Source organism: Hippocampus comes, unplaced genomic scaffold (assembly GCF_001891065.2).
Source record: "Hippocampus comes isolate QL1 unplaced genomic scaffold, H_comes_QL1_v1.1 scaffold620, whole genome shotgun sequence".
Taxonomy (NCBI): Eukaryota; Metazoa; Chordata; class Actinopteri; order Syngnathiformes; family Syngnathidae; genus Hippocampus; species Hippocampus comes.
Window position 1 is genome coordinate 628,160 of NW_017804841.1, and position 27,417 is coordinate 655,576.

Here is a 27,417-nt window from a genome sequence, read left to right on the forward strand (position 1 = left end):
CCCCATTTACTCGCTCTAATTATATACATGCGAAGTGGAATGAGGAAGTAATATTCGTTTTGACTCGAAATAATAACGATGACGGTTTTGACACCTAACAGAGAGCTGTTTCTCATATTTTGACTTTCATTTGTGGCCTATAAAATTATACGCGCCGTAATACTCCTCATAAAAAAACATCATTAAACAAATAACTCTCTAAGAGTGCCAGAAGATTATAGCATCATTAGTTTGTGAATACTGTACTTTTTTTAAATGCACTTTTAACGTATTACGTTCCATTGTCAAGTGATATGATGTTTCAATTTCAAAAAATCTCACTCGCCAAACAACGTCCCAAAAAGTGGGTCGTGGGAGAGCATTTCAACTGTTCTGTCGCAACACGTCGCTGCCTTAATAGATGAACGAATACATCCCGTATCGTGAAATAAATTGTCATTTTCCGATCGAGTGAGCAAAATTGCTGCGTTTGATAATCAGGCGCCGTCACTGCTTCAATAAAATACAATTGTTTAATGTTCAACAATCACATCGAATTGAATTGGGTTGCAGCCGATCGGACAATAAAGTGCAGCGTTTTTTCCCCTCTCCTCTTTACAGGTGAAAATCTGGTTTCAGAACAAGCGCTCCAAGTACAAAAAAATCATGAAGCACGGGAGCGGACCCGAAGGCGAGCACCTGAGCAGCACCAGCTCGGCCTCGCCGTGCTCGCCTCACACTATGCCGCAACTTTGGGACGTGTCCATGCAGGCTAATAAAGCAGGTGGCCCGATGTACCCCAACAATTACATGAACAATCTGGGCCACTGGTACCCCAACCAACATCCTCACCAGGATGGCATGTCCAGGCATCCGATGATGTGAGTGGATTGTCTACTGCGAACGCCGCAACACGAATTTCTTGGCTGGATTACGCGCTCATTTTGCGCATCGTTTGACGGGACATTTAAAAGACACCGAAGAGGACTTTTTTTTTAAACAGCGCAATGTCTGGATGAATGCGTTTTGAACAGGTCGTGTGCATGATTATTAACAAAGGCGTCGAACACATTTTCTTGAGTATTGAGCAAACGAACAGACGTCGGGAGCCTTGCTGTGACTTTGCAATCGGAAAATTGCGGAGATGACTCCTTGAAATGCGCAACACGGCCCAGCGGCGTCTTCAGCGAGGGGACGCTCGAACGGGACCCGGCCAATCCGATGTGAGCCGCAAATGAAACACTGTCACTGTTTTGAAATGAACGCATAAAGATTGGTTAATTGCTGCTATGTGTTTGTGACGACTGCAGTCTCTTATTCCTTGTACAAAAGAATCAGCATTTAATGCAGTTACATATGTACTATTTATACACAAGACTATATATATATATGTGTGTGTGTGTCTACATCACAAAAGGGATATTAGAACTAAAACAACACATTTTAAAAGGAAAACAGCTGTTTAAAAAAAAAGGCAAATTTATCACTTTTTCCCCCCCATCAATTTCCTTTCATAGGACATCATATTTAAATCTCATCCCTGTTAAAATCACATTGCAAAGCTGTTACGCTGACTTGTCGATGTTTGGCTCCAATAATTTCCTACAGTACGTGTAATTATGTTCATTACAAATAGCTTGACTCAGTCACTTCAAAAGTTGTATTCCAGCAGTTTGTTAAATTCATCATTATGCCTTCTGGCTTTTGGGCCCATTAAAGCTCCCGATACTGTAAATTTTAAGTGTAAACACTTGCCAAAACCAACATCATAAACAGTGCGCCGTTGCTTTTTAAGCACCTAAAAATACAGATTGCGACCTCACAATGTTATTAAATTTAAACCCACATTTCTTCCAAGTGTCCCCTCACCTTGTTTGGCGCTCCATTTGTGTCTTGTTTGAGTCAAGTCAGGAGAGGAAGAGCTGAAGTCACTTTATAACACCCCCCCAACTTCACTCTTTTATAGTCCCCTTTATATCTGCAATATGCAAGGCCTTTCCTCGTAGATGACGATTACGTGCCTTGTTGAGCATTGTGACTGGCCGTCTGGGAAAATTATAGGCAATTTTACATCTTCAGATTAGAATAATGGCTGGTGGAGTTGGACCGATGAATCTTTCAAACCAATTATCATGCAAGCACAGTGAAGGGGACAGTCAGAAGGGTTTGTGGAGGTCTGAATAAAGCCGCGTAGATACAAAGTCTGTTCGGTTTTCATTGTGCATTCGGCGATAGGATGCAAAATGTCTGGAAGAATCCAAGCGGGCCCCTCGGGTGATTATCATTAACTGCAGCGATGTGACATGTGAGCGTTTGAGTGAGCAATTTGGTTTCCTCTCAAGCGAGTCTTGACTTCACGAAGTCCACGGGACACATCGCGCCATTTTCTCGAGATTCCGAAGCGGAATCAAATTTGGCAGCCATCAGGCTCGCGAGCGGAGGACATGCAAACACACCATTGTGTTTACATCCTTGCAGATGACATTATGTTGACTTATACTCACTCTCTGGAGACCCCCCCCCCTACACCCCCAAAACCATAATCACTACTTTGCATCTCCAACTCAAGTCTTAAGCCTCAAATGTAATGATTTATGCGATGGAGACTCGCACTTTGTTCCCGGAAGGGTTGGATTGGAGTCACTATGATGTGGGTCAATGTGCTGTATTCTTATGAGTAATTCATAAGACATTCAACAACAAAAAAAAAAAAGCTAAGTATAGCTTACGAGCATTCAAAACATCCCAAACACTGAGTGTTGCAGTAACACACTGGAGGAAAAAAAAGGCACGCCAAAAACAACACAATTTCCCGCAAATTTGCAATTAAAACATATTTCTATTTTATTAGAATATATGCTGCTCTGCTGCAAGGTTATGACCACATGCTCAGGCTGCGCTCCCAATGCAAGATTTATATGAGGGGGGAAAAAAAAGGCTCCATTTCTTTTTTTTTTATTATTATTTGTCAGTATGGTTTGCGGTCATGGTCGCTCTCACTATGCGACGTTCGTCGTTGATACGGCTGTTGTTGTGCCTATTATGCTCTAGTCTCTGCGCCACCCCTCTATCTTTATTGCTCTCTATCTCTTTTGCACCTTCTGTCTCTCCATCTCAACCATCCGGACGGTCACCCGACAGAGCCTGGATTTAGTTCAAGATTACTTCATCGCTCTTGCTCATGTGTTCGGGAATGGGGCAGGGGATGCTACACTGCAAAAAAAAAAAAAAAGTAAAATAAACTTAACTTCATACAGGAAGACATTTCTAATATTTTGATATGCGGTCAATACCCGTGTCAAAATATGACATGGTTCAGCATGCCACAGTGCACTTCTTACACCAGTGCAAGCCACAGCAATGAACGGATGTTAACTGATGTCGATGAAAAGCGAAGAGGATTATCTTGGCGAAGGCCGGATTTTTGTGCAAGTTGGCTATTGTCTTTTTCCACAGAGTTATGATCATGGCAAGTTATTTTTCAAGGGACATGCCTCGTCTGAAACTCCTGTCACACCAACATCATTGTATACAGATTTGCAGGCACCACATGGACATAAATAAGATTGCAGCATTTACACGCTTGTTAATCTTTATCACATGTGCTCTTTTCCACAATGTAATATATACTTCATGTGCTGGGGCTGATCAACTGGTGGGCACATCTGCCTGAGTCGGTCGGGCCTTCCTGTGTGTAGTTTGCATGTTCTCCTTGTGCTGTATGAGGTGGCTCGGGCATCTGTTTAAAAAAATTCCTCCCCGGTGGAAGATCCAGGACATGCTGGGAGAGACTGTCTCTCCCCCAGAAGAGCTGGCTGAAGTGGTTGGGGACAGGGAAGGCTGATTATGTTGCTATCCCATGCTAAGTGGGGAAAAATGCATTGAAAAGTCAAAATTGTCCTTTCAAATTGCACTCTAGATATGAACTGGACCAAGCATATAAAGCTGACTTTGCTCAGGGTCAGCCAGGGTTCATAAAGTGCACAGCTGTCCCCTCATCACTAATATATTTCTTTTGTGTTTACAGCAAAGCGCACCATTTGAGTGATCCGAGGCTCGGTCCAGACCCGGTCTACTGGTCGGACAGCTGCTGGAAGTCTTTCCGTCATCGCGTCAGCCTCGCCGAGGAGCTCTCGACCTCCACCTAAACCCGCGTTGTAGCCCCCTCAGAGACTGGCGTTGACACCATCCTGTTGACTGCTGAACGAGGTAAAGGCCTCACTGGTAGCTCAGCGCCTCTATTTAGAGCCAAGTGGGTTTTGTTTTTTTTTTGTTTTTTTGCCGTGCAGGATCAGTTCAAGTTCAATAGTTCACCTTCATGGCTGCCCTTCACTTGTTCATATTTCGAGATAACGTGAACGTTGGAGGGCCCACACGCTCGCGCGCGTTTGTCTTCAGCACAAATGGTTCTCCTGATGAAGGGTGGGCGAGGACCACACATGACGGGTGGTGCAGCGAGTTTTGGGTCAACTCAAGAAGATCACATGACCCCGTGATGAGAATGAATTGATAGCGGAATACAAATAATTCACATCTGCTAGTGAAAGCACATGCAACACACCAACATGGCAGAACTTAAAGGCAGCTGGTGGTGAGTTGAGTGGGAAAATAGGTACGAAGTCATCCGCCTACTGTTTGGATTGCAAAAATATCTGAGTGAAGTCAATGACATAAATCCTTTGCAAATCAAAATATAAAATCCCGAGTGTGACTTTTATAACTCCTCCAAGTTTATTGTTGAAAAACAAGCAATTTCATTTTGAATATAATGAGGAATCATTTAACGACACCCTTTGTTTTGCTCCTTTACAGCAACAATGTGACTGATATAGGACATAAATTATTCGCTTTTTTTCCCCCTTTAACACCAAATTAACACAGACTACCGTTCAAATAATTTACTAATGAATGCCATTTTTATTATAGGTATTTCCTTTTTTCAAACAGCAATTTTAATAATTATACAGTGTCTATCCTGTCAAATGGTTTGAATCACCTTGAATAGCTATATGCACTGTATTGGAAACGGGCGACTCCAGCCTGCATGTAGTTGCTTCACCTCCTCCTGCAGTGGCCACATATGCTGCCAAAACCTACTTATCTGCACAACTTGTTTTTTTTTTTTTGCACTACGCGTTGACTGACGTCAACATTGTTCAGCGCTGTCAACAACCAGTTCAATTGGCAGGTTGACGCTACCAGGAAACAAATGAAAGAATTAAAACAGCAAACAAATTTGACTTCGTGTCTAGTTAGGTTTTGAGATTAAGGGCAAATATAGAAAAAAACGTTTTGTTGTTGTTGTTTTTTTTGCTTCTCCGTCTAATAAGTGAGTTTTATTTTCCGATTGAGCGGACATTCACCGGGCAATTCATTAGGTACCCCTGCACAAGCACATACAAAAATACGATACGATGCGAGCTGTTATTTTCGACGCATTTTTTTAAATAATAAAAATAGCCAGACTGAAATATGATGAGTCAGTTCTACACCACTACAATCACATTAATAAATCTATTAAATGATTACCGTTTTTTTTTTAAATGTGTCTCTTGTATTGGTTCCATTCGATTCTGCAGTTGAAGGCACCAGCATCGATAAAGTGGCTCGACACACACACGGTGCAATTAACACCTTTATTCAGAAGACAAGAAGGCAACGATCGTGAGCTAATTACATGAAAATTTAAAAAAAAAAAAGACTTCTGCATGGAGAACCACAATTGAGTCGTTCAAACAAATATGATCATAATAGTGGTTCTATATAAACACGTATTTACAGCCTTCGACGCTTTGTACAAAACCTTATAAATATGACCTGAGTTTAAGTAATGTGACGCTCGGCATGAATTATCACTCGAACGTAATAACTGCATCGTTTTATTTCCATTCTTGCGTGGTTACTGTTTAACAAAAATATCGTTGCATATCTTTTTACAAAAAGCGAACATAGGGGAATACAACAGAGGAGATAAATTATATATATAAAAACAAAAAGCACGTCAGAAATCCTTTAAATACGTCGTTAAAGTGATCACGAATCCCTTTGTGAATGGAACAAGAAAAAGTTCTGATCTGGATGACTGGATCACCTCCTCAGGCGTGTTCCCGGTCCAAACGTCATTTTTTGGTTAGACCTCGTAAAAAAAAAAAAAAAAAAAGGCTTGGAGTCACTGTTAATAAACAGCTCCCACGCTCTGCGGCGGGACCGGGTGGTGCACGGTACCCGGGTGCTGTAGGTGGGATCCCTGCTGGTACCAGTGGTTGCTATAATCGTCCATGTAAGGCGGCGACGAGCTGTGCGCCGGCTGCGGCACCTGAGCTCTGCTGAGGGGGGTGCTTTGGGGGGTGCCGTTGTCCCACGCGGCGGGGGAGGGCGGCGAATTGCACGCCATGGAGTCGCTGGCGTTCGGGCTGTGGTCGAGGGGCACCTCGCCGTTCTTGTACAGCTTCTTGAACTTGGATCTCCGGTTCTGGAACCAGATCTTGACCTGGGGAAGAGATTTTGCACTCGTTAAAAGGAGAACATGTTCGCGCCGTGCCTCATTGCGCAACGCGTTTAAGACCCACAGTAAAGCAAAAAAAAAAAAAAAAAAGTTGAGTGAAGTCAAATTTCTAAGGCAATGTTAAGTTCAATTCAACGAAATATTTATCAAGTGTTGCTGTTGTGAAAATTAGCTTTTCTGCGCTCCACAACAAGGAAGTAAGCGGTGGTACAGAACTAATGGTTCCTAGTATTGTCCCCTGACTTGAAGATTGTAGTAAAAAACAACTCAGAAATGTGTTTTGGTTTGCTTGCTTTGGTGTGCTAACATTCATGCCATACATGTAAGCATTTATATTTTTAAATTGTTCCGATTTTAATTATTGTTTCATCCCCCCAATAAATTTCTCTATTTTCTACAGTGCAATTAACATTCAGGAAAACAGACTGTTTTCTGATAAGGACTCTGCCAATCCACTCGTATCGTACCTGTGTTTGGGTCAGGCCCAGTTGGGCCGCGAGTTCGGCTCTCTCGGGCAGAGCGAGGTACTGCGCCTTTTGGAAGCGCCTCTGCAAAGCGGCGAGCTGATAGCTCGAATAGATGGTCCGGGGCTTGCGGATCTTTTTCGGTTTGCCATTCACCATGCGGACCTCGGGCTCTGGCTCCTCTTTGACTAGAAACGAAATCAAATGAAATAAATTGCTATTTAATCAAGCTAAGGCAAATCAAAGACATATCGTGCAAGACCATTTTAACACAAAATAATACATTGTGACATCGTCCATTGGCCCTTTTATCGGCACCACCGAACATGCATTTTATGCCTTGACAAAAGTACTTGACATATACACACACACACACACACACACACACACAAATATATATATATATATACTGTATACACACACACATACACAAGGTGTATTGGTGGTCATTTCTCCTTACCTGAGCTTGGAGGTGATGCCTGCAGGTGATCTCTGTTGTAATGTCCGTACTGTCTGTAGCTGTTCGTGTAAGGGTACTCTGATTTCGTGGCGTACACTCCAGCGGCTCCCATTCCGTTCAGGTTAAACTGCGGGTGGTGATGGTGGTGGTGGTAAGAGTTGACGGGCTGTCCGTACGCCTGACCCTGGTAATACTCGTGATGGCCGTGGGCCGACTGCGCCGCGCTGTAGTAGCCCATGTCCGTCACGGAGGACTCGGGCAGAGTCGGGGAGTCCTTGGGAGTCGGGTGGGAGCTCATAGATCCGGGAAGGTCGGTTAGAATACCGGCGATTTTCTTCTCGTATAGCTGCTCGGTAGTCATGCTTTTTTTTTTTTTTTTTTTTGGGGAGGGGGGGGTGGATGGAAAAGTGGGAAAAAGGGGGGATTGGCTGCAAAGGGGGGTGGGCGGGTAGGGAGGGGTGCTCCCTCGAAGGGGTAAATCCACGCGTGGATGAAGGAAAAAGAGCTTCTTTTTTTTGGAGAGGGGGGGAGAAAAGTCCACTTAAAGTCTTCCAGCTGCAAGAAGTTGGTTGTGGCATGGCTTGGTGTCTGTGACATGAAGTTATAGAGAAATGGGCGGGATGCTGCGCTCCCATTGGCTCCCCCCCCCACACACACTACCCCCCCCCCCTCCCTGCAGCCTTCAAGCCAAGCGCGCCCGCACGCAATCCTCACCGCCTTGAGTTTTTATGAGGGTTTTTTTTTAATGACGCATTTGCATTTACCTGTTCGCGGTGAGAAAACACAACATCAGAAGCTCTTTGGGGCCTTGATCCAACAAGATTAGCCTCCAACTACTCAAATACACTTATTTCATTTTCGCAGCTTTCCAGTAGTTGCCCGGAGCTTTCTTGCTTTCTTTCTTTCTTTCTTTCTTTCTTTCTTTCTTTCTTTCTTTCTTTCTTTCTTTCTTTCTTTCGTCTACCTTTATTGTTTGTGTTTTGGAGACTTATGCCATTGCCAGACCGCCCCCTTGATGCTTTTATGCAATGTTTTGCCAGGAGATGACACTTTTATTCATCAAAATGAAAAGGTTCCCCGCTGCTAGCCATTGTCATTCTAATGTGATGGAGAGGCCCAGGAGTCAACTGTGGGGTGAGAAAAACGAGATAGGAACGATATAGCTTTAAAAAAATGCTTCAGCTGATGCAGCCCCCAGGGTGAATTCCTCTGAAGTGTTTATGCGTGTTTTTTTCTGGGGTGTGGGTGGGGTGAATAGGCATGTTAAAAAAAAACGGATGGATTACAGTATATCACGTCGAATGATTCGGGGTAATATTTCAAGCTTTAATTCTGTGCTTTTTTTTCGTGGTGACCTTTTTTCCAGAAAACGCAACAAGCTTTTCGTGCGTCGCTTTGTCAACCATCTTTCCTGATGCTCTGTCGCCCTCTTCTGGTGGAATCACACAGTGCAACTCCACATTTCAAACGGGGCATTGTAAGATGCGGAAGCGGGATGAAGGCGGACCGCCCATTGCGACACAAAAAAACGCTGAATAAATTTCAGTGCGCATTCACACTCATGTCCAGTAGATGGTGCAGATGGATCAAATATGGAGTTGCACAAATAACGTTTCCCTATTGTTTTTCTATTGCAGCCACCACTGCTGTTAGGATCCAACCAAGAGAAGATACCGTGTTGTTGCAGAAGCACTGAAGTAAGAATTCTCCTTTCACTTCTGACAATATACCTTTGTGCGTAGGGGTTAAAAAGTTCTGTACATAGCCAAATTAATTCCTATATACCTTCGCAGTAAGTCGACCTGTTAAAGCTCAGCGTCCCGGTAACTTGAGAAGGCTTCAGGGACCATTGTTTGGTACTTGACTAACACAGTAGGTTGAAGTAGTACCGCTGGCCTGGTTCCAGCCTTGGACCAAAGCTTAGCTAAAACAGCAACAACATACAGGAGGAAGTTCAGTCACCATCAAGGAAAAATGTCATTAAAAATGTACTGAAATAATTTCCTCACATTTATTTACTCAGTGCGAAGTCTGGGCCTGTTTTGTTGAACACAAAACTAACTAATTAAAGCAAAAATGTTTTTAAAAAAACAAACAAAAACTAATAAACTATAAATTGCACCTTCTGCCACCAACCAGGAAATAATTAATTTCATCTCCTTGTCTTGGTACATTGCTGACATAGATGACCAAAGATATATGATGTAAATTTGTGGAAATATCAGAATGATTTCTATGCCACCTCTAATGAGCTTTCACACACTAACGGGCACAGAAATTGGGAATCACTCTGTATGATTTTCTTATTTCTTCTGCATTGCAGCTGGAAGAAGCAAACATCAAAGTGAAAGTGGGAACACTGTCCAACCATTTTCACAGGACCTTGAACGCTAAAGGTGATCAAAAATTCCACCGGGGAACAAAATCCATCTCTCTTGCTCTTACTCTCCCTCCCTCTTTCTCACTCCTCCCATTCCTTTGTTGCCGTTTTATTTCAAAATACCACCTTCTGCATTCCACTTTCAATTGAGTCTCCTTCAGGCTGTCTCATATTGTACCGCCGCTACGGGTAATAATATTGGACCAATTGTACCAGGTTTTATTGCACCCTATGAAAGGATCACAAAAGAGTTATTATGGGGAAGTTCTGCAGACTCCTGATACGTTATGCAGTGGAGTCAATAAACTCATCCGGGCACGATAGGAAAACTGAATAGGGTAGAGTTGGCTTGACGCGACTCAGCCTTGATAATACACATCCTATGTCTAATCCCACTGCAGAGGATGTTTACATGTTGTAATTACGAGGGGCTGACGGCCACACAATCGCTTCCTATTGGCCCCCGCTACAAACAGCAACGCAATTTCACCGCCCTTTGAAAACTTCAAGCAAGTCTCCGTAATGAAGCGCCACGGGCTAGTTTAAGATGATCTGATTGAATGGGAATCAGGCTGTCTGGCGAGTGGGAGACCTGCAAGTCTTATTTACTGCCGACTCTCTCTCGTTATCTCTCCCCACCTCGCCTCCCCACAACGCTCATACCGCCCCCTCGTCAGTGGTTCTGACCTGAGATAAAAAGAGGGGATGGCAGTGAGTCAATCTGGAGTTTTTAATTGTGCGGTGTGATTTTTTTTTTTTTTTTGTCTCAAGGGTGGCATACCCAGAAGTTGAGCTTTTCCTTGATGTGAACCACAAAAATATTAGGCCAGTGGGCTGTTAGAGTCACACAAAGTGAAAATTGAAGAACTTGTCACTGTTAGTCGGAGCCACTCTGAAACTACATCAAACCAGCCACAGAACATCCAAAGTGAAAATACAATCGGATTTTTTTTTTTTTTACCGCAGCCTCCAATTATTTTTGTAAATCACCGCTATTGCTTGTGTAACACTGAGGCCTCCATGTTCTCAGGTGGCGTTGCACCAAAGTCCAGCTTTCTGTGGAGACCTGTGTTGCACAGTGATATGCATGAGAGGCAAGAGTCCAGGTAAGGCTTGTTCTTTGAGTGTTTCCGCAGGGCCCCGCAGCTGCCCACACAGTGCAAAAAGTTAAGTTCTTTTTTGCGACTCTTTGCATCTCCCAAATTCCAGACCATCTCACTCCCTACTAATTTAATCTTCTACATCGTTCCCAAGTACATCCTGACCCCTCATCCCCTTGTCGCCATTCCCGTTTGGGGGATTATCACAGAAAAAAAAGCGCGACCGCATGGTGATATTTGGACTGGTGTTGATGTTGTCTCTCCCGTGGTTCAAGCAGGAAACTCCACCCTGAATCAGAGCATGTTTTGACTCGGGGCAAGATGAAACTGCTCCCTCGCGACTTGGGAACATCTTGACAACACTGTCCGGTCAAAACATTCCATCCTAAAGACAAATGCTAAATGTTTGAACAAGCATCCTCAATCTAAAAGACATCGACTATGTAATGTTTGAAGTTAAAAAAAAAGTCTAAATTACATACTGTACTAAAAAAAGACCTGCCCACAAAATAAGGGCTTGCATCGATCCTCTGATATTCCGAGACCCCATCCCACTTACCAGCCTGTCATACAGGATCGGTGAAAAGTAACTAGCCATTACAAATTACTTTGAGATTTTGGAGTACTTCAGTCACACATCCACCTTGTCATTCGGTAGCCTTGTTAACACCGCATCAAGACTAGCAATTCTATCCAGGCATGCCTGAGCTTGGCCCATTTGGGGAGTTCCCGTTTCTGCCCCCGTTTTCCTCTCCCGACTAGGTTTGTCATCTCCATGTTGTAAACGTACCATTTTCAAATGAAGCAAAGTGTGCACGGTTGGTGCATTTGTGTGCCGAAACGCCGCCGAATGTGCATTTTGGTGTTGAAATCTTAGCCCCCCGTGAGTACACTCTTTATCAGCTCCGCAGCATCTGTTCTCCTCAGGCAGGTGATGACGACTTCAAGTGCTTGTCCAGGATAGAAGCAACCCACAAAGACGAATGACTTTTGAGCCTAGAATGGTTATTGTTCAGTGTGTACAGAAAAACCTGTTGAGTATGAAGAACAGAAAACCTTTTGGGGTCCAGAGAACCCTTTACCTATGGTTTGCCGACCGATGACCCCAATTTGAGAACCACAGATTAAGATGAGCAGAAATAATTGAGTAAAACTTTTGCACGGTAATATGTCGATCGTTACTAACAATACCTCAGGTGAAATTCAGAGGCCACCACCACCCACGGCGCCACAGCGCCCCCTCCTCAGAGACCCCCCCCCCCCCCCCCCCCCCCACCAATGTTTGCCTTGCGGCTGAGCCCCTGCCAGTGTCCCTCACTAATGAATGGACGCTTAATGATCTGAGCAGGCCATTTAATTGAGTGGAAAATGTGCTAGCATCTCTTGCACTTTCTCACTCTGCTCCATTTATCATAGGAAGTTAACAAAAGGCCAAGTTCCCCTTTCACACGCTCTCTACTAATAATATTATTTTACTTCCATGTTTATGAATGATAACAAATGAGGCCACACTGTGTGCATTGTATGTGTATATATATGCTATATAAACAAATACTGCATTCTGAATGTAATTGTTTCGAATAAAAACCATCAGGTAACCGTAGCACCCGAACACACAGACGACATATTTTTCATTTTTGCACTCGTGAATATTTTGCTGTTTTTCCCCTCAACCCACCGGTGAAATCACTCTCAGCGTGCGTCCTGTTACAATGGGACATTTTATTTGTACGACATGCACATCCGCTGATAAACAAAATGTGGCACCATGTGGATCCGAGCAGCAGCTGCTCCAAAGACGAAAGGAAATAAAGGTCTGAAGGATGAGCGCTGAGGGATTGGACCCTTGCAACAGACAAGGGGGATCTTGACAGAGCGGCGTTGTAAATCATTTAAACTCACTTTACCGCGGGCAGGGTACGCGAGCGATGTGAGGGCAAGGCGATGTTGTGTTTACTGCTCAAGTGCCATTTTTCAAGTCTGCTCGCAAGATTAATTAGGCTTAGCACAGGGGGCGAGTTTTAAACTGAGTAACAGTTGATGAATGTTGATGGGAATATGATAATCATTCAACAGGATTTTTGACTTAACTTCCATTTAGACTGGAACAAAATGTGCATTAAATTGTCACCAGCCACGTAAGGGGAACGGGGAAACTACAAACAGACAGTTACGAGGCAGGCAGAGTAAGGCAGCTTTATTTATAGAGCACATTTCAAACACGAGGTTTATAATTTAAAAGCATTTACACGCAACAGAACTGAAGACTATTAAAAACAAACTCGTAAGCAAGAACAGCCAAAATTACTGAAAGACTTTACAGCGCAAGGAACAATTTAGAAAATTGAAAAACAAGAGAATACATAATGGTAAGCACCATTCATGGGCTAATGATTAGCATCAGCATTGCGACGTTATCACCTATTGAGCAACGGATGTCTGGAAAAAAAAAAACGGGACAACAAATATAGACTGATTATATGACAGTACTCATTTGCATACATTCTTTATCCCCTGCAAAGAATGAGTAACATTGCTGCAGCTTACAGAGGAGTCAAGCGGCACCTTCAGTAAACATTGATGAGTGATGCAAGCCATTGTGTGGGCTTCACGCTGGGCTTGTTAAGTATCAAGTTCTGAGGCAACTTGTCCCACAGCAGCCGGGTACGACGTTGACCTGGGCCTCATGCTCTCAGTGTTGCTGTCAATTTCAATAAAGTTAACTTTTGTGAGGGTGCCGAGAACACAGGAAGAGCGACGAATGAACTCTGGGTAAAGGTCAAGCTGGTGTCACACTTCACAGACATGACCCTTTTTACCTCAGCCTCCAGAATGTACGCACGCAGCACGTAAAGAGCTACTTTCTTCGTGTAACAAATCTGTGCTAAGCCAAATGAAACCTCCCCTCGAATATCGTTTCTTTTGAATCTGCGACTCCTCCGCACATCGCAATCTACTGTGATTCATTCAGAACAAGAGGAAGAGGAATTCGGTCCTGAACAACTCCCTTTTTTTTTAATGATTAAACAACACCTCCAATGCACCGTAGCACAACAGGTGTTCATTCATTATTTTTCTTGCAATAAAACATTAACTCAGGACAGATTCTTTTCGCTGGTAATGCAGTTAGAGTCAAGGACGTGGAGTTGGATCGAGGAATTTATTCCGTTTTTCGACCTCATTCACTGTGAGCTGTATGAAAGTAGCCTGATAACTAACAATCACACTGAACTATGGCAATTTTTCTCGCTCTTGTCTTGGTAGTTATGAAACGCGCTCAGCTTTACTGTCTTAGGGAGTTCTACGGGGATCACTTTTAGGGCCACTGCTCTTTTGTATTTGCAAAGTCTGGCTTCATCTTGAGAAAGCATGGCATTTCCTTTCCAGATTGATGTGCCACTAAGGAAGAAAAATGCCTTTGAAACAATAACACAATAACAAAATGTTTTTTTTCCACAACATGCTGAGTGTGTCCCACGAACTCCTAGCCAGGCCCAAAGCTAAACCAAAAAACAGGTGCCACTGGACAGTTCATGGGAGAGTTCTGCGCCACACCTTCTTCCTCGGGCTATACATTCCTGGGCTTTGCACAAACCAGAGACCTGTATTCTGTATTAGCAAGAATTTCAGTCACATTTTTTTCAACAGTCGTCACGAGAGCGTTTGGAAATGTCACTAAATATGGTAATTAAATCACCAAGATGGCAACACTGACTGCTTTTGTTAAGTATTTATTCTTAGTTGATGGCCCTGTTGTTGGTGCAAGCAGTGCATGTCAGCTGGCGATAATTGTTGAATATATTTCATCCAATTCATTTAGTGGTACACAGTCGCTATGGTTCATTGGCATGGGGATTATGATTGGTCTTTTGGAAAATGTTCTCCACTTAACTGGTCCCCGGGCCCAACAAGTTTGAGAACCCATGCAACATGCATTTCACCTTGCTGTAATCTTGTTCCGTGCTATCCAAGAAGGAACTGACAAATTATTAGATTTAGCTCATTAATCTTTGATGATTTTCTCCTGCAATTAGATTTCATCCTTGCCAGCCTGATTGAGTTACAACAGGAGAATACTCACTTACAGTATGTCCGAAATTCTGTTTGTGTTGCAGTCTGGACCTGCATTTGATTCCCGTTACAGCGTAACAAGTGGCTGGCCCGCCTCGGAAGATGAAGTTTGATTCCCGCGGAAAGGTCATCCGAGCCCAGCGAGACTCCTGGTTGAAGTTTAAACAGGCCACGCTGTCTTCCTGCTCTCCAGAACATACTGGCTTCGTAGCAACCCCCAGCGCCATGGCAACGGCTGCCTATGTCATCGCAGAGGGAGCGACTACTCGGTGAGTGAGAGTGTGCTGTGTTTCCTATTCATCCAATGTCCTGCTCGCTTTATTTATTCTCCCTTCTACAGTAATTAAGGATTAAAATTCATAAGGTACCCAACACAGGACTGACATCGAAATCAAGTTTATTTTTACACTGCGTTTACTCAAAAGACTGGACCAGTTGTAGAGCAAAGGGACCATAATGGCGCATATTGTGTGCATTTGTTCCAGTTCCAGAAGAGCATTTCTGCTATCGCACATTCAGATCAGAATTCACCCGCAATCCTGTTAGGCCTTCAACAATGTCTCAAGACTCCAGAAAATGAGCCCAAAAAAAAGTCATGAAGTGTGGAATGTTTAAAAATGATTGTTTCTTAAGAACAACTTTTACGCCTATCCAAAGCTGTTCAGGTGTCAAAAGGGTCAGATGAGCCCACGTTCAGAATCAGATTCCCTCCCAGCCCTTAAGGGGGTGCAAAAAAAAAAAAAAAATGCAACCTAATTAATGCTTAACCAAAAAAAAAAAAAAAGGAAGACTAGCTCTTAGTTCCTCCCTGCTAAAAACACAACTGCACGGCTCTGTTGAGTGTCACCGCTGTCGATGTGGGCCTTGATTAGGGCAGCAGGCAGCAGGATGTTGACAGTGTACACACCGGCATGTTGTGCACTCATCTTCAGGCTGATGATCGTGCTCCCGAGCTAGACCGTAACATACAAATGTAGACGCGATAATGGTTGAAGGACAGCGGTAGACCTGCTTCATGATGTGCCCTCTGCATGTCACACACACTGGCCTTGTGTAAGCACAACTGAGCGTATTTTGACAGCAACTTCAAGCATAATGTCACAATTGAACGAACACACTTTAATTATCACCTAGACATGATGAAATAGGGCACACAGCTTTGGAAATTGGACACATTCTGGTGGAAGGAGGTTGTGGTGCCGCTTCCAAGGCCGCTATGAAAGGCGACTCAAGAAAGCGAAAGAAACTCTTGATTGCCTCCGTGAACTCTCAAATTCTCTGTAAAGGGATTAAGGCTTGAATGAATGGCCGGTTCCAGGCCACAAGTGCGGCTGATAGGTGGACAGAGGGTGGGCGTTACAGGAGAGCTCATGTGAAGGTGGGCCCACTTGAGTATTAGTGGGATTAGGGGAGCGTTTTCAGGGGTGCCAATCTTCCAGGGAACACGAACAGAACACCTTAAATTCACATAAACGAAATGCAACACACACTTTTAGGGAGGGAGGGGGAGAGGGAGGGAGCGTGACATACAAAGAGAGAGGGGGGGAGAGAGAGAGAGAGAGAGAGAGAGAGCGAGAGCGCTCACCTTCTCAATGAGTGTGCGAGCGCGCGTCGCGACTGCAGTTCTTGCGTGGGAGGTCCCTGCTGTTGTGTGTCTACCTGTCGGATCCGCGCCGATCGTGGATCTGCCGCTCCTTCTCACAAACCAACAAAATGTCCCCAAGGCTACTCTTTTGCCCATTGCTGCTTTTCATCCACGCAGCGACGGTGTGCCGTGGATTTAACGTGGACGAGCGCTTCCCCGTGATCAAAGAGGGCAAAACCAAAGGCAGCTTCTTCGGATTGTCCGTGGCCATGCACGAACAGACGGAGGGGTCCAGGAAATACCTGTAAGTTACTTTGTTCCCCCTCTCCACTTCTTTCTGGTTTGATGGGTAGTGGCCTGGAAACAACTGACACCTGCTTTGACCCAGTGGGCGGAACCAGATACTACCGCCTTAACAGCGGTCTCATTCTCATTCAGTGGCTGACTGAGCATGTAGAAAAGCTGCAAGCCCCCCTCCAGTTCTGCTATACTGCAAAACCTGTTCTCTATTTTACACGTTTTATGTTTTAGTTCCACCTGCAAAGCACCCATGAGAGGAACTTTCAAACGGTGGTTCTCCAACTGCGGTTGCAGGGCCACTGAGTTTCCTTGAACTGTAACTTTGCCACAAATTGGTTTATAATTTTAAAAAGTGCAGACAGTGCGTATGGATGTAGCCTTGCCGTAAATAGTGAAAATGTGGGAGTGATTGACCCTTAAAACAGTTTACAATTAAAATAAGCCAAAAGGTGATGGCAAAACATGACCATTGTCTAAATGAAACTCCTCGACTCACTTTGACAACGTTCCTTAGCACCACATGATGGTACTAAAATACTAATTTTGTTGATTTCGCTTGAGTTTAGTGCGGGACTAATTAAAAGCCCTAATGTGATTGTGATGTATTATCACAGGTAGGTGAACAAAGATGTGTTGTTTGTAGTCAGAAACTTCACTCAGCTGAAGAGGGACAAAGATGTGCATTAGTGTGAGAAGAATGGAGAGCAGTGTCCAGATGACATGGGATCGATGTGCCATCTTGGACAAGTCCCAGCTGAGATGCAGTCATCCTCAGTGGACTGACACTCAAGAGGTGGGACTACATGCTAGGAGCACAGAGGAGGGTCCCACGCACTTGCTTATAACATGCAATCTGTATGGACCCATAGTAATGCAAGTTTTGTAAGCTCTCAGAAACAATGCGCTACTGAAATGTGTTACAATGCTAATATGCTAACACGTAGCAACCTGAGTACCGAAAACATAAGGGCAGATCAATAAGGTGTTGTGCCCACATTGGGTCCTATGATCAGTTATTACACTGTTTGTAGCCATAGTATTTATAGCGCAAATGCTAGCAGCCTAGCGTGCAGTATGTATATTGGTATGCTAACATTTATATACCAAGAGATAATGTCTCATTGATAAGAATCGTACATTTTCGTCTGGCTTTGCACCACAGTTGTGATTAGTCCCCATACTTTTTTTCCCCCACTACTATTGAGTGCACTTTTGAGAAATTCAAGTGTAAGAACCAGCTTCAACAAGTCCTGGCACTTAAAGTGGGGATTCTTTCTCGCAGGCGTGAGTCAGACTGAGGATGGGATGTAAGTCAAGGGCCGATTGCCACTCCCACTTCTGCAATAAAGTAAATGCAATAAAGTTGTGAACCCTTGACGCCATGAACCAATTAGTCTGGCAGTGAATCTTGGCTCTGTCGGGCCAGTTTAAGAGTAAATGTATGGCTAACTTGAAGTTAAAGTTGAACAAAAAAAAAGTCAAAGCTACCTGAGGCTAGATTGTACGGGTCCCTACTACACTACTAGTCACCAAGTCGAGTCTCCTCAGTGGGCTTTTTTTTTTTGTTCTCTTTTGTAGCCGGGAGGTGGGACCGGGCAGTCAGCTGGCCACCTATTGGCTCTTCCAGTCCCCTGACCCCATGGTATGTGTGGAATGTATTAGCCTTCTGTGCACAGTCACAACCTGCCAGGTTTCAGGTTGAGACAAGACAGGAGTCAGGGTGATGATCTGTTGGGAAACGCACATGAACCCACCAAAATCTGGAGTGCGCTTATTTTCCAGCCGACACAATTCCTTCAATTTCTAGTCGAGATTCAAAGTGGCCCCAAAAGCCTGAAATTAAAATCCTCTAACGGATGAATATGGATTCCAAATTGGAAAATTTTCCGCTGTTTTCCACCTTTGTCTGACTGTATCAGCCCCAGGCTATGAAAGTCCGCCATTTAATTAGGTGGTGCAGCCTCCCCCCTATTTTTTTTAACTGTGAGAGCAGATTAGGTAGGTCAAACTATGCTGGGAGTTTTATAAACACAAACAAGCTCACGGAGACTATTTCCAACATGTGCAGTAACTCTCTACGTCACCCCTAACATCAGGTCATATCAAATCAATTCAAACTCAGACGCGAACGCACTTTAGCATGTACGCATGTGGGCCAAAGCATTAGGAAGACCTGCACTTCAGTCGAACGAGGTGGAATGCTCAGATTTGATTGATATGGTCAAATATGACAATCGATCGGTCTTGTCAGTCTGTCGGTCGTTCTGTCGGTCTGCGTGTGTTGTTCGGTCGCCACGTCTGTTGGTATTCCATTCTCTCTGATTTACCAGAAGATGAGGCGCCCACGGAAGTAAATGACGCCAATTTCCAGCGTGGCATGTGTCCAAACATTCTTTATCTCCAGAGCGCTGGTGGTCCTTGTGCCAGCAGGAGGTCTACTGTCATGCTCAGCGAAACATTGAGATAACGATTCATTCTTGTTCGCTGCAACGTCATTCATGTTTAACAAGACTGTGATTCGATATGAGCTCTTATTGCCTTACATCAGCCAAATTTTAAATTACAATTTGAAAAATACAAAATATAAACATCATGATTTTTTTTTCTCTCCCCCCCCCCCAAACAAAATTTTAGACTGTTTGAAAATTCTAGTTCACTTTACTTTTGGAGAATAAATGGTTTGAAATCTGTCCATGGTGATTGCTACTCACCCTCCTGCTATTTATTTTGTGGGTCCAATCAATATGTTGTGTCCCGACTGAATGAAGGACGCCCTCTAATAATTACACGTTGAAATGGATCCCAGCAGGACGTTGCACCTGCCGCTATTCTCCACGGAGAAGATTCTCTCTCTTTACCGCTACCCGTCGAGTCAACTGTTGCACCACTGCAAGAGATCCTTTTCCTTTTGCTCTTGTATGTTTAAAAAAAAAAAAAAAAAGCTGGTGTAATTTGGCTAGCCTCCGGGTGGGTGAGGGTCACCTGTCTCGAGAAAAACTATATCCTTCAATACCTTTCAGATCATTTTTCATCTCTGACACGGAAAACGAGTGTTGGCTTACACTCGGTACGCGTCTGCGGACCTGTGCATACTTGCAGTGTGTTTTGCAAGAATAATTTGGTCAACCTTACACCCCACCAAACGCCACTTGCTTGTAATGTTTGCGAGTGGACTCCCCACCAAAACATAAACCAACCTTGTCAGACGAGGTTTTACGAGTTGCTAATGAAAAGCAAGTTAGCGGAGTATCAGGGGGTGGGGGAAGACCTGCCATGTTTTATTTGTCGCCCGGGTCCGAAATGAGTTTGTTCTCTTGTTACTGTTTCACCGGTGGCAGTTGGTGGGCTGCAAACAGGATGTTTGGCCAGCTGAGATGTCTGCTTGACGAGTGTTTGAAGAACAGGCGTTTTTGTCATTTGATGTGATCCGTTTTGCCATCACATTTGATTCAAATGTGTCCCTTTTGTCAAACAAGAAAATTATCTTTTTGATCAATTTTAGTGCTGCAGATGCTTGATTTTTTTTAATTTTTTTTTTAAGATCATTATTTCAGTCTTGGCGGCGGTCTCTGCTCTCAGCTTGTTTTTGTTTTATAATGAATATGACGTCGACGTTTTAATCATGCTCCCCGCGCTTAATTCTCGTGATGAATGTTTTCCGTTGCTACGGAGCAATTTTAATACGTTTTCATCCTTCCAGGTGGCTGCGTCACTGTGTGTCCATTGCCAGTTCATGTGTGAGTCACGGCAGGGGCGCCCGCTCAGTCAATGGCGAGGCACGTTTGCTCTGAATAGTCTGATAGCAATGTGTGTGTTTACCCTCTCCGGCTGCTTTCTGACACTGTTGTGCGAATGGATGGATTCCAATCATCATTGTGCCATTGTAGCACACCGGGCACAGAGAGGTTATGGAGTCGCTCACAGAAACTATACCTGTCACCCCCGTATATTTATGATTTAATACTCATTAAATTAAAAGAATGTATATATTTGGAAATATATTGCAGATTTGTTTTTAGATGAGCGGATATATATATTCATGGCGAGTCAAGTTGTTTTGCTCATCTGCGTTGTGACATGTTTCCGCCCTGGGGACACAAAAGTCTTGACGCAACGGGGCCTCTCCAGATTTTGGCTTTTGCTTCAGAACTTTCCTATCTGAGCGAGATTACTTGGAAATGTTTGGATAAAGGCTTGTTTGGATTCTAAAAATGCTGAGGAAATGTGCCTTGATGCAACTTTTAACCCAACTTGAGAATAGGTTGCTCCTGACCATCAGTAAGGGTCAATATCGTGGGATTATGTTTGGTTCTTAGGTTGGAGGAAAGGAAGCACCTTTTTTGTCTCGCCAAATCCGCGATATTACAAAAGGGTGGAAGTGCCAATGCGGAGTCAGCATTTTGGATCGTAGAGGAGCATGGACCACGTCAGCGGGTTCATACGACGAACGAACCTCCCACCACTTGGCTGAGGTTACATCTGTCTGTCATCGAGTGTGGCTGATTGACAGGTCGAACATTCGTCGTAATAATGGATACGACCGCTTTCAAATTAAGTCATATGCAAGTCCTCTTTGTGCTGATGTGGAGAAGGCAGCCACTCTCACCTCTTCCCTGTGTTGTAAGCCGCACTAAATACACTCTTCGAGCAGCAGTTCGCATCACCTGCTGAGGAGAACAGGGCAGATTTCAACACGTCCCGTATACTCAGTTGGAATGCAGGAGCTCAGTGCCCACTCGCTATCCCTCCCGTGGGCTCTTTGTCAGTGCGTTTATGAGGAGGTGATGAGTTGGCAAGGAGGCGGGAGGTGGACACGCATTGTTGGACTTGACACCAAGCGGATATGAGTTGCGTTGTCCTGGCTGAGTCAGGGCATCTGGAAGTTGAGAGAGAGGCTTGTCACAAAATGCTTTGTTTTGTTAGCAAAAAAAAAAGATTATTCTTGATGTTTTATGATTATGGTATTAGAAGGTCTACGGTTATGATTAGATAGAGTCATACCTTGACATGCCAACTGGATGAGTCTATACGAACAGATGGGCCAGGTTGTTCTTAGATCAGGGGTTCCCAAAGTTAGGGTGGGGTACCGAAACTGATCTCAGGTCAGTTTTTATTTGTTCCCTAGCATGGGTCAAGCGTCAAATTAATATCTGCCTGAATAAAGCCTGATACATACCACTGCATAGGAGAAATGTGTTCAAGACTAAAGCATAGGCGGTGGCTCTGATACTCTACATACTGTCACCCTGTCATGTCTACAAACCTTTGTGGAATCTCATTTATCGGACGCTCCAATCACCGCCGGCAGCCCTTTCCGAGGCCATCTTGGCTCCCGCTAGTTGTCATCACTTGGGCCAGATAATTGGCTCAGGGCTGATAATCTCCTTCTGCTGGCAGAGTGACGAGATAACTTTCACATTCTGAACATCGAGCGTTGTGTTTGCTGCAAAAGGATTCTCTTTGGTTTTTATTGCTTTTGAGTCTAAAAAGTAAAAAAACATTTTCTTTTTCCCAGGGCATTGTCGCGGGAAGACATCAGGGAGGACGGAGTTGTGTCTGGCTGCATGTTGATGTTCTGTTGATAAGATTGCAGGTGTCTATGGGGCCGGTCTGTAAGTAGACTGATAGAATTGGCAATTTCGAGGCTGAAATCGGACCCAAGAAGAAAATCTGACATCCACAGACATTAATTGAAAGCAACACAGCTAAGAGATGACAAAATGAGGACGATACACGGTTGGGAATGCATGAATGCAATTTCATGAAGCACGTGACTACAGTGTGTAAAATTGTCGGCTTTTGTCCCAAAAACGTCTCACTTTGCTTGCGCTACTTTTGTCTCCCTCCACGCATGATGAAACGATTCAGCAAACAGCTCGGCCAACCTAAACAGGTTTGTCCTCACCTTCTGCCTACAAGTGCAGATAATAAATCTGGTGCTGACAGTCAACTGTGTGTCCCAGTACACGGCACCATGCCCTAATCCTTCCACTTCAAAGGTCGCTGTGTTGAAAGGTGCCGATACAGGGCGTGTCAATACGTGCACGACAAAAAGATTGAGGTCCACCACCAACAACGTAGTGTGTGCGTCGTGTGCTGTTGCCCGGACTTGCCAAAGGTCCAGCTCGAGCCTGCCCTACCGAGAGACTGCTTTCTTTTTATAAACCGTGCAACCCCTCCGTTTACCATGGGGGATACATTCCAGACCCACATGTATTTTTTTTTAAATAGTTTTACTCCTCCCACATGCTTTAAACGTATCTGAATATAATGCAACACATTTTGAATACATTGTGAATGTTTTCTGGAGAAAAAAAAATGCAGGCATAAAATATCTACCAAATACTTTTAGGAAGGTTTTTTTTTTGCATGTGACTCATTTTTCATGCTGCTATCACCGAGAGACTGCTTTCTTTTTATAAACCGTGCAAACCCCCCGTTTACCATGGGGATACATTCCAGACCCACATGTATTTTTTTTTCAATAGTTTTACTCCTCCCACATGCTTTAAACGTATCTAAACATAATGCAACACATTTTAAATACATTGTGGATGTTTTCTGGAGGAAAAAAAAAATGCAGGCATAAAATATCTACCAAATACTTTTAGGAAGGTTTTTTTTTTGCATGTGACTCATTTTTCATGCTGCTATCATCTTTGTATACTGTCACACACCATGACACGGCTGCAATGCAATCGTGTAATCTTTATCTGCCACCATGTGTCTGTGTGTGTGTGTGTGTGTGTCCGTGCAGGCTTTTAGCAGGAGCCCCCAAAGAGAAAGCCTTATCTCTGGCGAACGTCAATGAAACAGGTGCCGTCTACTCCTGCCCCATTACCACAGACTCCTCGGACTGTTCCAGATTGGACCTGGTCAGCTCAAGTGAGTGAGGAGAAGAGTTTCCAGGCAATCCATGCCCATTTCTCCTCATCTTCAACTGCATCGAGGCTCCAGTGCCTCTGCATTTTTTGCAGTTGCGTGTCAGAATGTGATTCACTTTGCTTGGTGCTTGTTTTTACCGTTTCGTCATAAAGCGGCTGACAAAAGCTCTTTTATGACGCATTTACAGCAGACCCGTCCGAGATGGTGGAGGGCATGTGGCTGGGCGTGACCGTGGCCAGCCAGAGAGTACAGTCGGCCGGGCGCATACTGGTGAGAGGGCTGCCATGTTTTATTGTCTCCTATTTAATGCAAAGTCACATGTTCAGGGTCCTTATGGAGTCGCTTTTGTTTATAGTAGTTTATAAAATGTTGCAAATAAACAATTCCCATTTTTCCTAAAATCTCGTCGGGGAAATTACCAACATTGGGTCTATTGTGTCATCGGGGCTGGCCCTCGTGTGTTTTGATGAAAGCAAAAATCTGTTCTCTGGCGTGCAGGCATGCGGCCATCGCTACATCAGGATCTTCGGAAGCGGCGCAGAGGAGCAGCGGCGGATGATCGGAAAGTGCTTCGTGAGGAGCAATGACCTGACCTTCGACCGTAATGACGACTGGCAGACTCACACCTACGAGGTGTGTGACCCCACTTCCGACATGAGAGACGAGGGCATGTGCAACATGGGCATCTCAGGTGGCATGACGGAGAATGAGATATACGTGGGCAGCCCGGGCAGCTACATGTGGCAAGGTGGGCACTGGAATTAAAATGGATTCCTCTAAGGCTGTCATGCATGACGAGTCACTTGTTTTCTGTTTCATATAGGAAATGTACATGTCATATGGAGAAATCCTGATCCTGCCAATTCGTGGGACTCCATTGAGAAAGACTTTGGCTCTCTGAAAAAACAATACAAGCTCTACTATATGGGTAAATGTCTCTTTCTAATTCACGTGTCTGGTGAGGAAACTGTGTAGAATTAAAAAGAAATGTAGCAAGGAGAAGGTCTGCAATGGGTTTCGAGCGGAATCCAGATAGAAATTTCTCAAACATTGAATATTGCTCAAGTCGGGAATTTATTGCGTTGCATCAAGGATCAGCTCTAAGCCCCTTCTTGTTTGCTACACCATGAAGCTTTAGCTCATCTTTAAGTCTTTCCCCTTCAGGTTATTCCGTTCTTCAAGAACAGCGCCTGCTGGGCATTGCCAACTACACAGTGGTGACGGGCTCTCCTAGGTATGAGTCCAAGGGTTCGGTGGTCCTCGGGGTGAAGACTGACAACAACATCGAGACGGTGCTCATCATCCCCGGGAAACAAGTAGGCTCGTATTTTGGGAGCAGTCTGGCTGTCGCTGACCTCAATAACGACAAGTACGTGAATTAACAATTACATCACAAAGTAAAATTTAAAAAAACTGTTCATTTCAGGGCCACATTAAAGGTCAGAGGCCACAGCTCTGGTCTACATTGTCAAAAATCACAATACTTTATCCACATGATACCAAATGCTCCAGTTGAAAGCGCAAAGTTCCAGAGGGAGACGAAGGACGACCTTGCTGCCGTGTTATCTTTTAGTGCGCTCAGCTGGCGCGCCGCTTGAACGCTTTGTGGCCGTGAGCCGTCGTGTTATATGGAATGTGCACTGAAGTACATCTAAGCAGAGTTGAAGAGCTGTCCGCACGGCCGTTCAAGATGTTTGCTATGATATCATGGCTCAATCACCTTCTGCTTCTCCTTTTCATGCCTGATTGAAATTTTATGGAGTCTGACAGAAGGGGAAATGTTGACATTACAGGGCGGATTTCTTATTCAGATTTATAGCATTTCAATTCATTTTTGCGTTTCCTGTGCTTCCAGTTGGAACGACTTAATTGTAGGGGCCCCCTTTTACTTTGACCGCATGAAAGATGAGGGAGGAGCAGTTTATATCTACATGAACGAGAATGGCTCCTTCCAGAAGACTCCTACCAAGGTGCTTAAGGGCCCCACATCCTCGGCATTTGGCAATGCAGTTGCCGCTATTGGTGACATCAACCAGGACGGATTCCAAGGCAAGCGCGCGCACACACACACACACACACACACACACACACACACACACACACACACACACACACACACAGTACATATTACATTTTATTTTCATGAAACAAAAGTATCATCAGCACCATAATACACTTGACTCCAACATTAAAATGCAGTAGCATAGTAAGCCCAAGTCTTTCTCAAAAACAAGACAATTATTATGTTAGCAATTTATAAATTATTTTGCATATTTTATGGACTGTCACTTTCAAAAAAATGTTGGAACAACCGTTTGCCCACTTTACAGTGTCAGGTTGCCACCTCCTGGGCTATCGCTGTCATTGCATGTCTTTATATCTGCAGACTTTGCCGTGGGAGCTCCGTTCCATGGCACAGGCAAGGTCTACATCTGGATGGGAAGTAAAGAGGGAATCTCAGAGGAGCCGAGCCAGGTAACACATCTCATAATGTGAAGAACACTTCCTAGCTCTCCTTGACCGCCGTCCACATTTTCGTCTGGCCCTCGAAAGGTGATTAAGGGAAAGTCGGTCGAGAACGGAGGATTCCAAACGTTTGGCTACTCCATCAGTGGAGGCATGGACATGGACGACAACGGCTACCCTGACATTTTGGTGGGCTCCCTTGATGACCGCATCGCCCTGCTCAGGTAGGAAATAATAGGTGTCCTCGAGGAGTGACAGAGGTGCAATGTTGAGAGACAGGGCTTAAAAAGCGCCATCTTCATTTATGACAGGACTCGGCCTGTCATCCACTTAACTAAGCGCTTTAATGTGGAGCCAAAGATTGTGGATCCGAATCAGTGCCAAGGAAGTACGCCATGGTGAGCGAGTGTCATGGTCAAAGCGGCTCATTTAATAGTCTTTGTAGTATTTTTGAGTTTATTTGTGTTTCCCAGCATCGTGGCCACTATCTGCACGTCTTTCACCCTAAGCAACGGCAACAAAAACTTCAAGAAAAACATCAGTGAGTCGGTCCACTGTCATCCAATGACTGGTTGGTTGTGTGTCTCACTTGAACAAAAACTCACATGACCCATTGACAATGTTACAGCGGTGAAGTACACAGTGGAGGCCGACATTGATAGGAGACGGAGCCCACGCGTTCGTTTCCAAGACAACCGCGATAACACCTATACGGGCCTGTTGACGCTGCCAGCCTCCAAAAGTCAGTGTCATCGTCTCAACTTGAATGTTGTGGTAAGTTCTCGGTATGCAGTGGTTCTGAAAATTGCGTCATTTGACCTCAGTTATTTTCTCCTATCATTTTAAAAAGAGCATACCAACACAGGGGGACCAGCTGCCAATTCAAAAAAAAAACAAAGACCAAATTACCTATACCTGTATCTCCCTACTGTATACCGTAACTTTAGGCCAGTTAAAATTGCTGATATAATTGTGACGTATCATCACATAAATATCCTTGGGTGTGTTTTAAGACGCCTGTGAGGGACAAGCTGGAGCCAGTGGTCTTTTCCCTCAACCTGTCCTTAGATGAACAAAAACCGAAATCAAGACGCTCCATTCAGAACCTGGACTCATTCCCTATTCTCAGTCAAGACCAGAAACTCACCCAAAGAAGTGAGGTAAGACTCAAAAGTGCACACAGGTCACTTTACACTCCTGCTGCCATACCTGTACCAACTGG

General features: G+C 44.3%; 3 protein-coding genes and 2 long non-coding RNA genes across 5 annotated transcripts in view; 3 read left to right on the forward strand and 2 right to left on the reverse strand.

Annotated features, from left to right (window-relative positions):
* LOC109516659 (uncharacterized) overlaps positions 1-15,688 on the forward strand; it is a 42,147-nt gene extending 26,459 nt beyond the window's left edge. The window contains exons 7-10 of the long non-coding RNA XR_002168384.1: positions 4,007-4,188; positions 9,046-9,105; positions 10,819-10,894; positions 15,004-15,688. This is a non-coding gene — a long non-coding RNA (uncharacterized LOC109516659). The remainder of the gene's footprint in view (positions 1-4,006; positions 4,189-9,045; positions 9,106-10,818; positions 10,895-15,003) is intronic.
* The window catches only part of LOC109516427 (uncharacterized protein C16orf52 homolog B-like), a 426,069-nt gene that overhangs the window by 368,812 nt on the left and 29,840 nt on the right, over positions 1-27,417 (forward strand). The gene's annotated exons all lie outside the window — the stretch shown is intronic.
* Positions 5,675-7,803, reverse strand: dlx3b (distal-less homeobox 3b). Its single transcript, XM_019870950.1, has 3 exons — positions 7,409-7,803; positions 6,952-7,136; positions 5,675-6,469 (listed from the first exon to the last, which is right to left on the reverse strand). Exons 1-3 carry the CDS (start codon positions 7,767-7,769, stop codon positions 6,155-6,157), a joined length of 861 nt encoding a protein of 286 aa, XP_019726509.1. The 5' UTR covers positions 7,770-7,803; the 3' UTR covers positions 5,675-6,154.
* LOC109516630 (uncharacterized) lies at positions 15,340-16,718 on the reverse strand. Its single transcript, XR_002168372.1, has 3 exons — positions 16,619-16,718; positions 16,090-16,237; positions 15,340-15,912 (listed from the first exon to the last, which is right to left on the reverse strand). It is a non-coding gene; the product is annotated as an uncharacterized LOC109516630 (long non-coding RNA).
* itga3b (integrin, alpha 3b) overlaps positions 16,545-27,417 on the forward strand; it is a 15,260-nt gene continuing 4,387 nt past the window's right edge. The window contains exons 1-13 of the mRNA XM_019871317.1: positions 16,545-16,848; positions 23,602-23,729; positions 23,917-23,999; positions 24,228-24,477; positions 24,553-24,657; positions 24,894-25,098; positions 25,585-25,778; positions 26,116-26,204; positions 26,283-26,419; positions 26,507-26,593; positions 26,669-26,736; positions 26,824-26,969; positions 27,209-27,411. Of these exons, the coding sequence (XP_019726876.1) occupies positions 16,673-16,848; positions 23,602-23,729; positions 23,917-23,999; positions 24,228-24,477; positions 24,553-24,657; positions 24,894-25,098; positions 25,585-25,778; positions 26,116-26,204; positions 26,283-26,419; positions 26,507-26,593; positions 26,669-26,736; positions 26,824-26,969; positions 27,209-27,411 (1,871 nt within the window). The 5' untranslated portion in view covers positions 16,545-16,672. The remainder of the gene's footprint in view (positions 16,849-23,601; positions 23,730-23,916; positions 24,000-24,227; positions 24,478-24,552; positions 24,658-24,893; positions 25,099-25,584; positions 25,779-26,115; positions 26,205-26,282; positions 26,420-26,506; positions 26,594-26,668; positions 26,737-26,823; positions 26,970-27,208; positions 27,412-27,417) is intronic.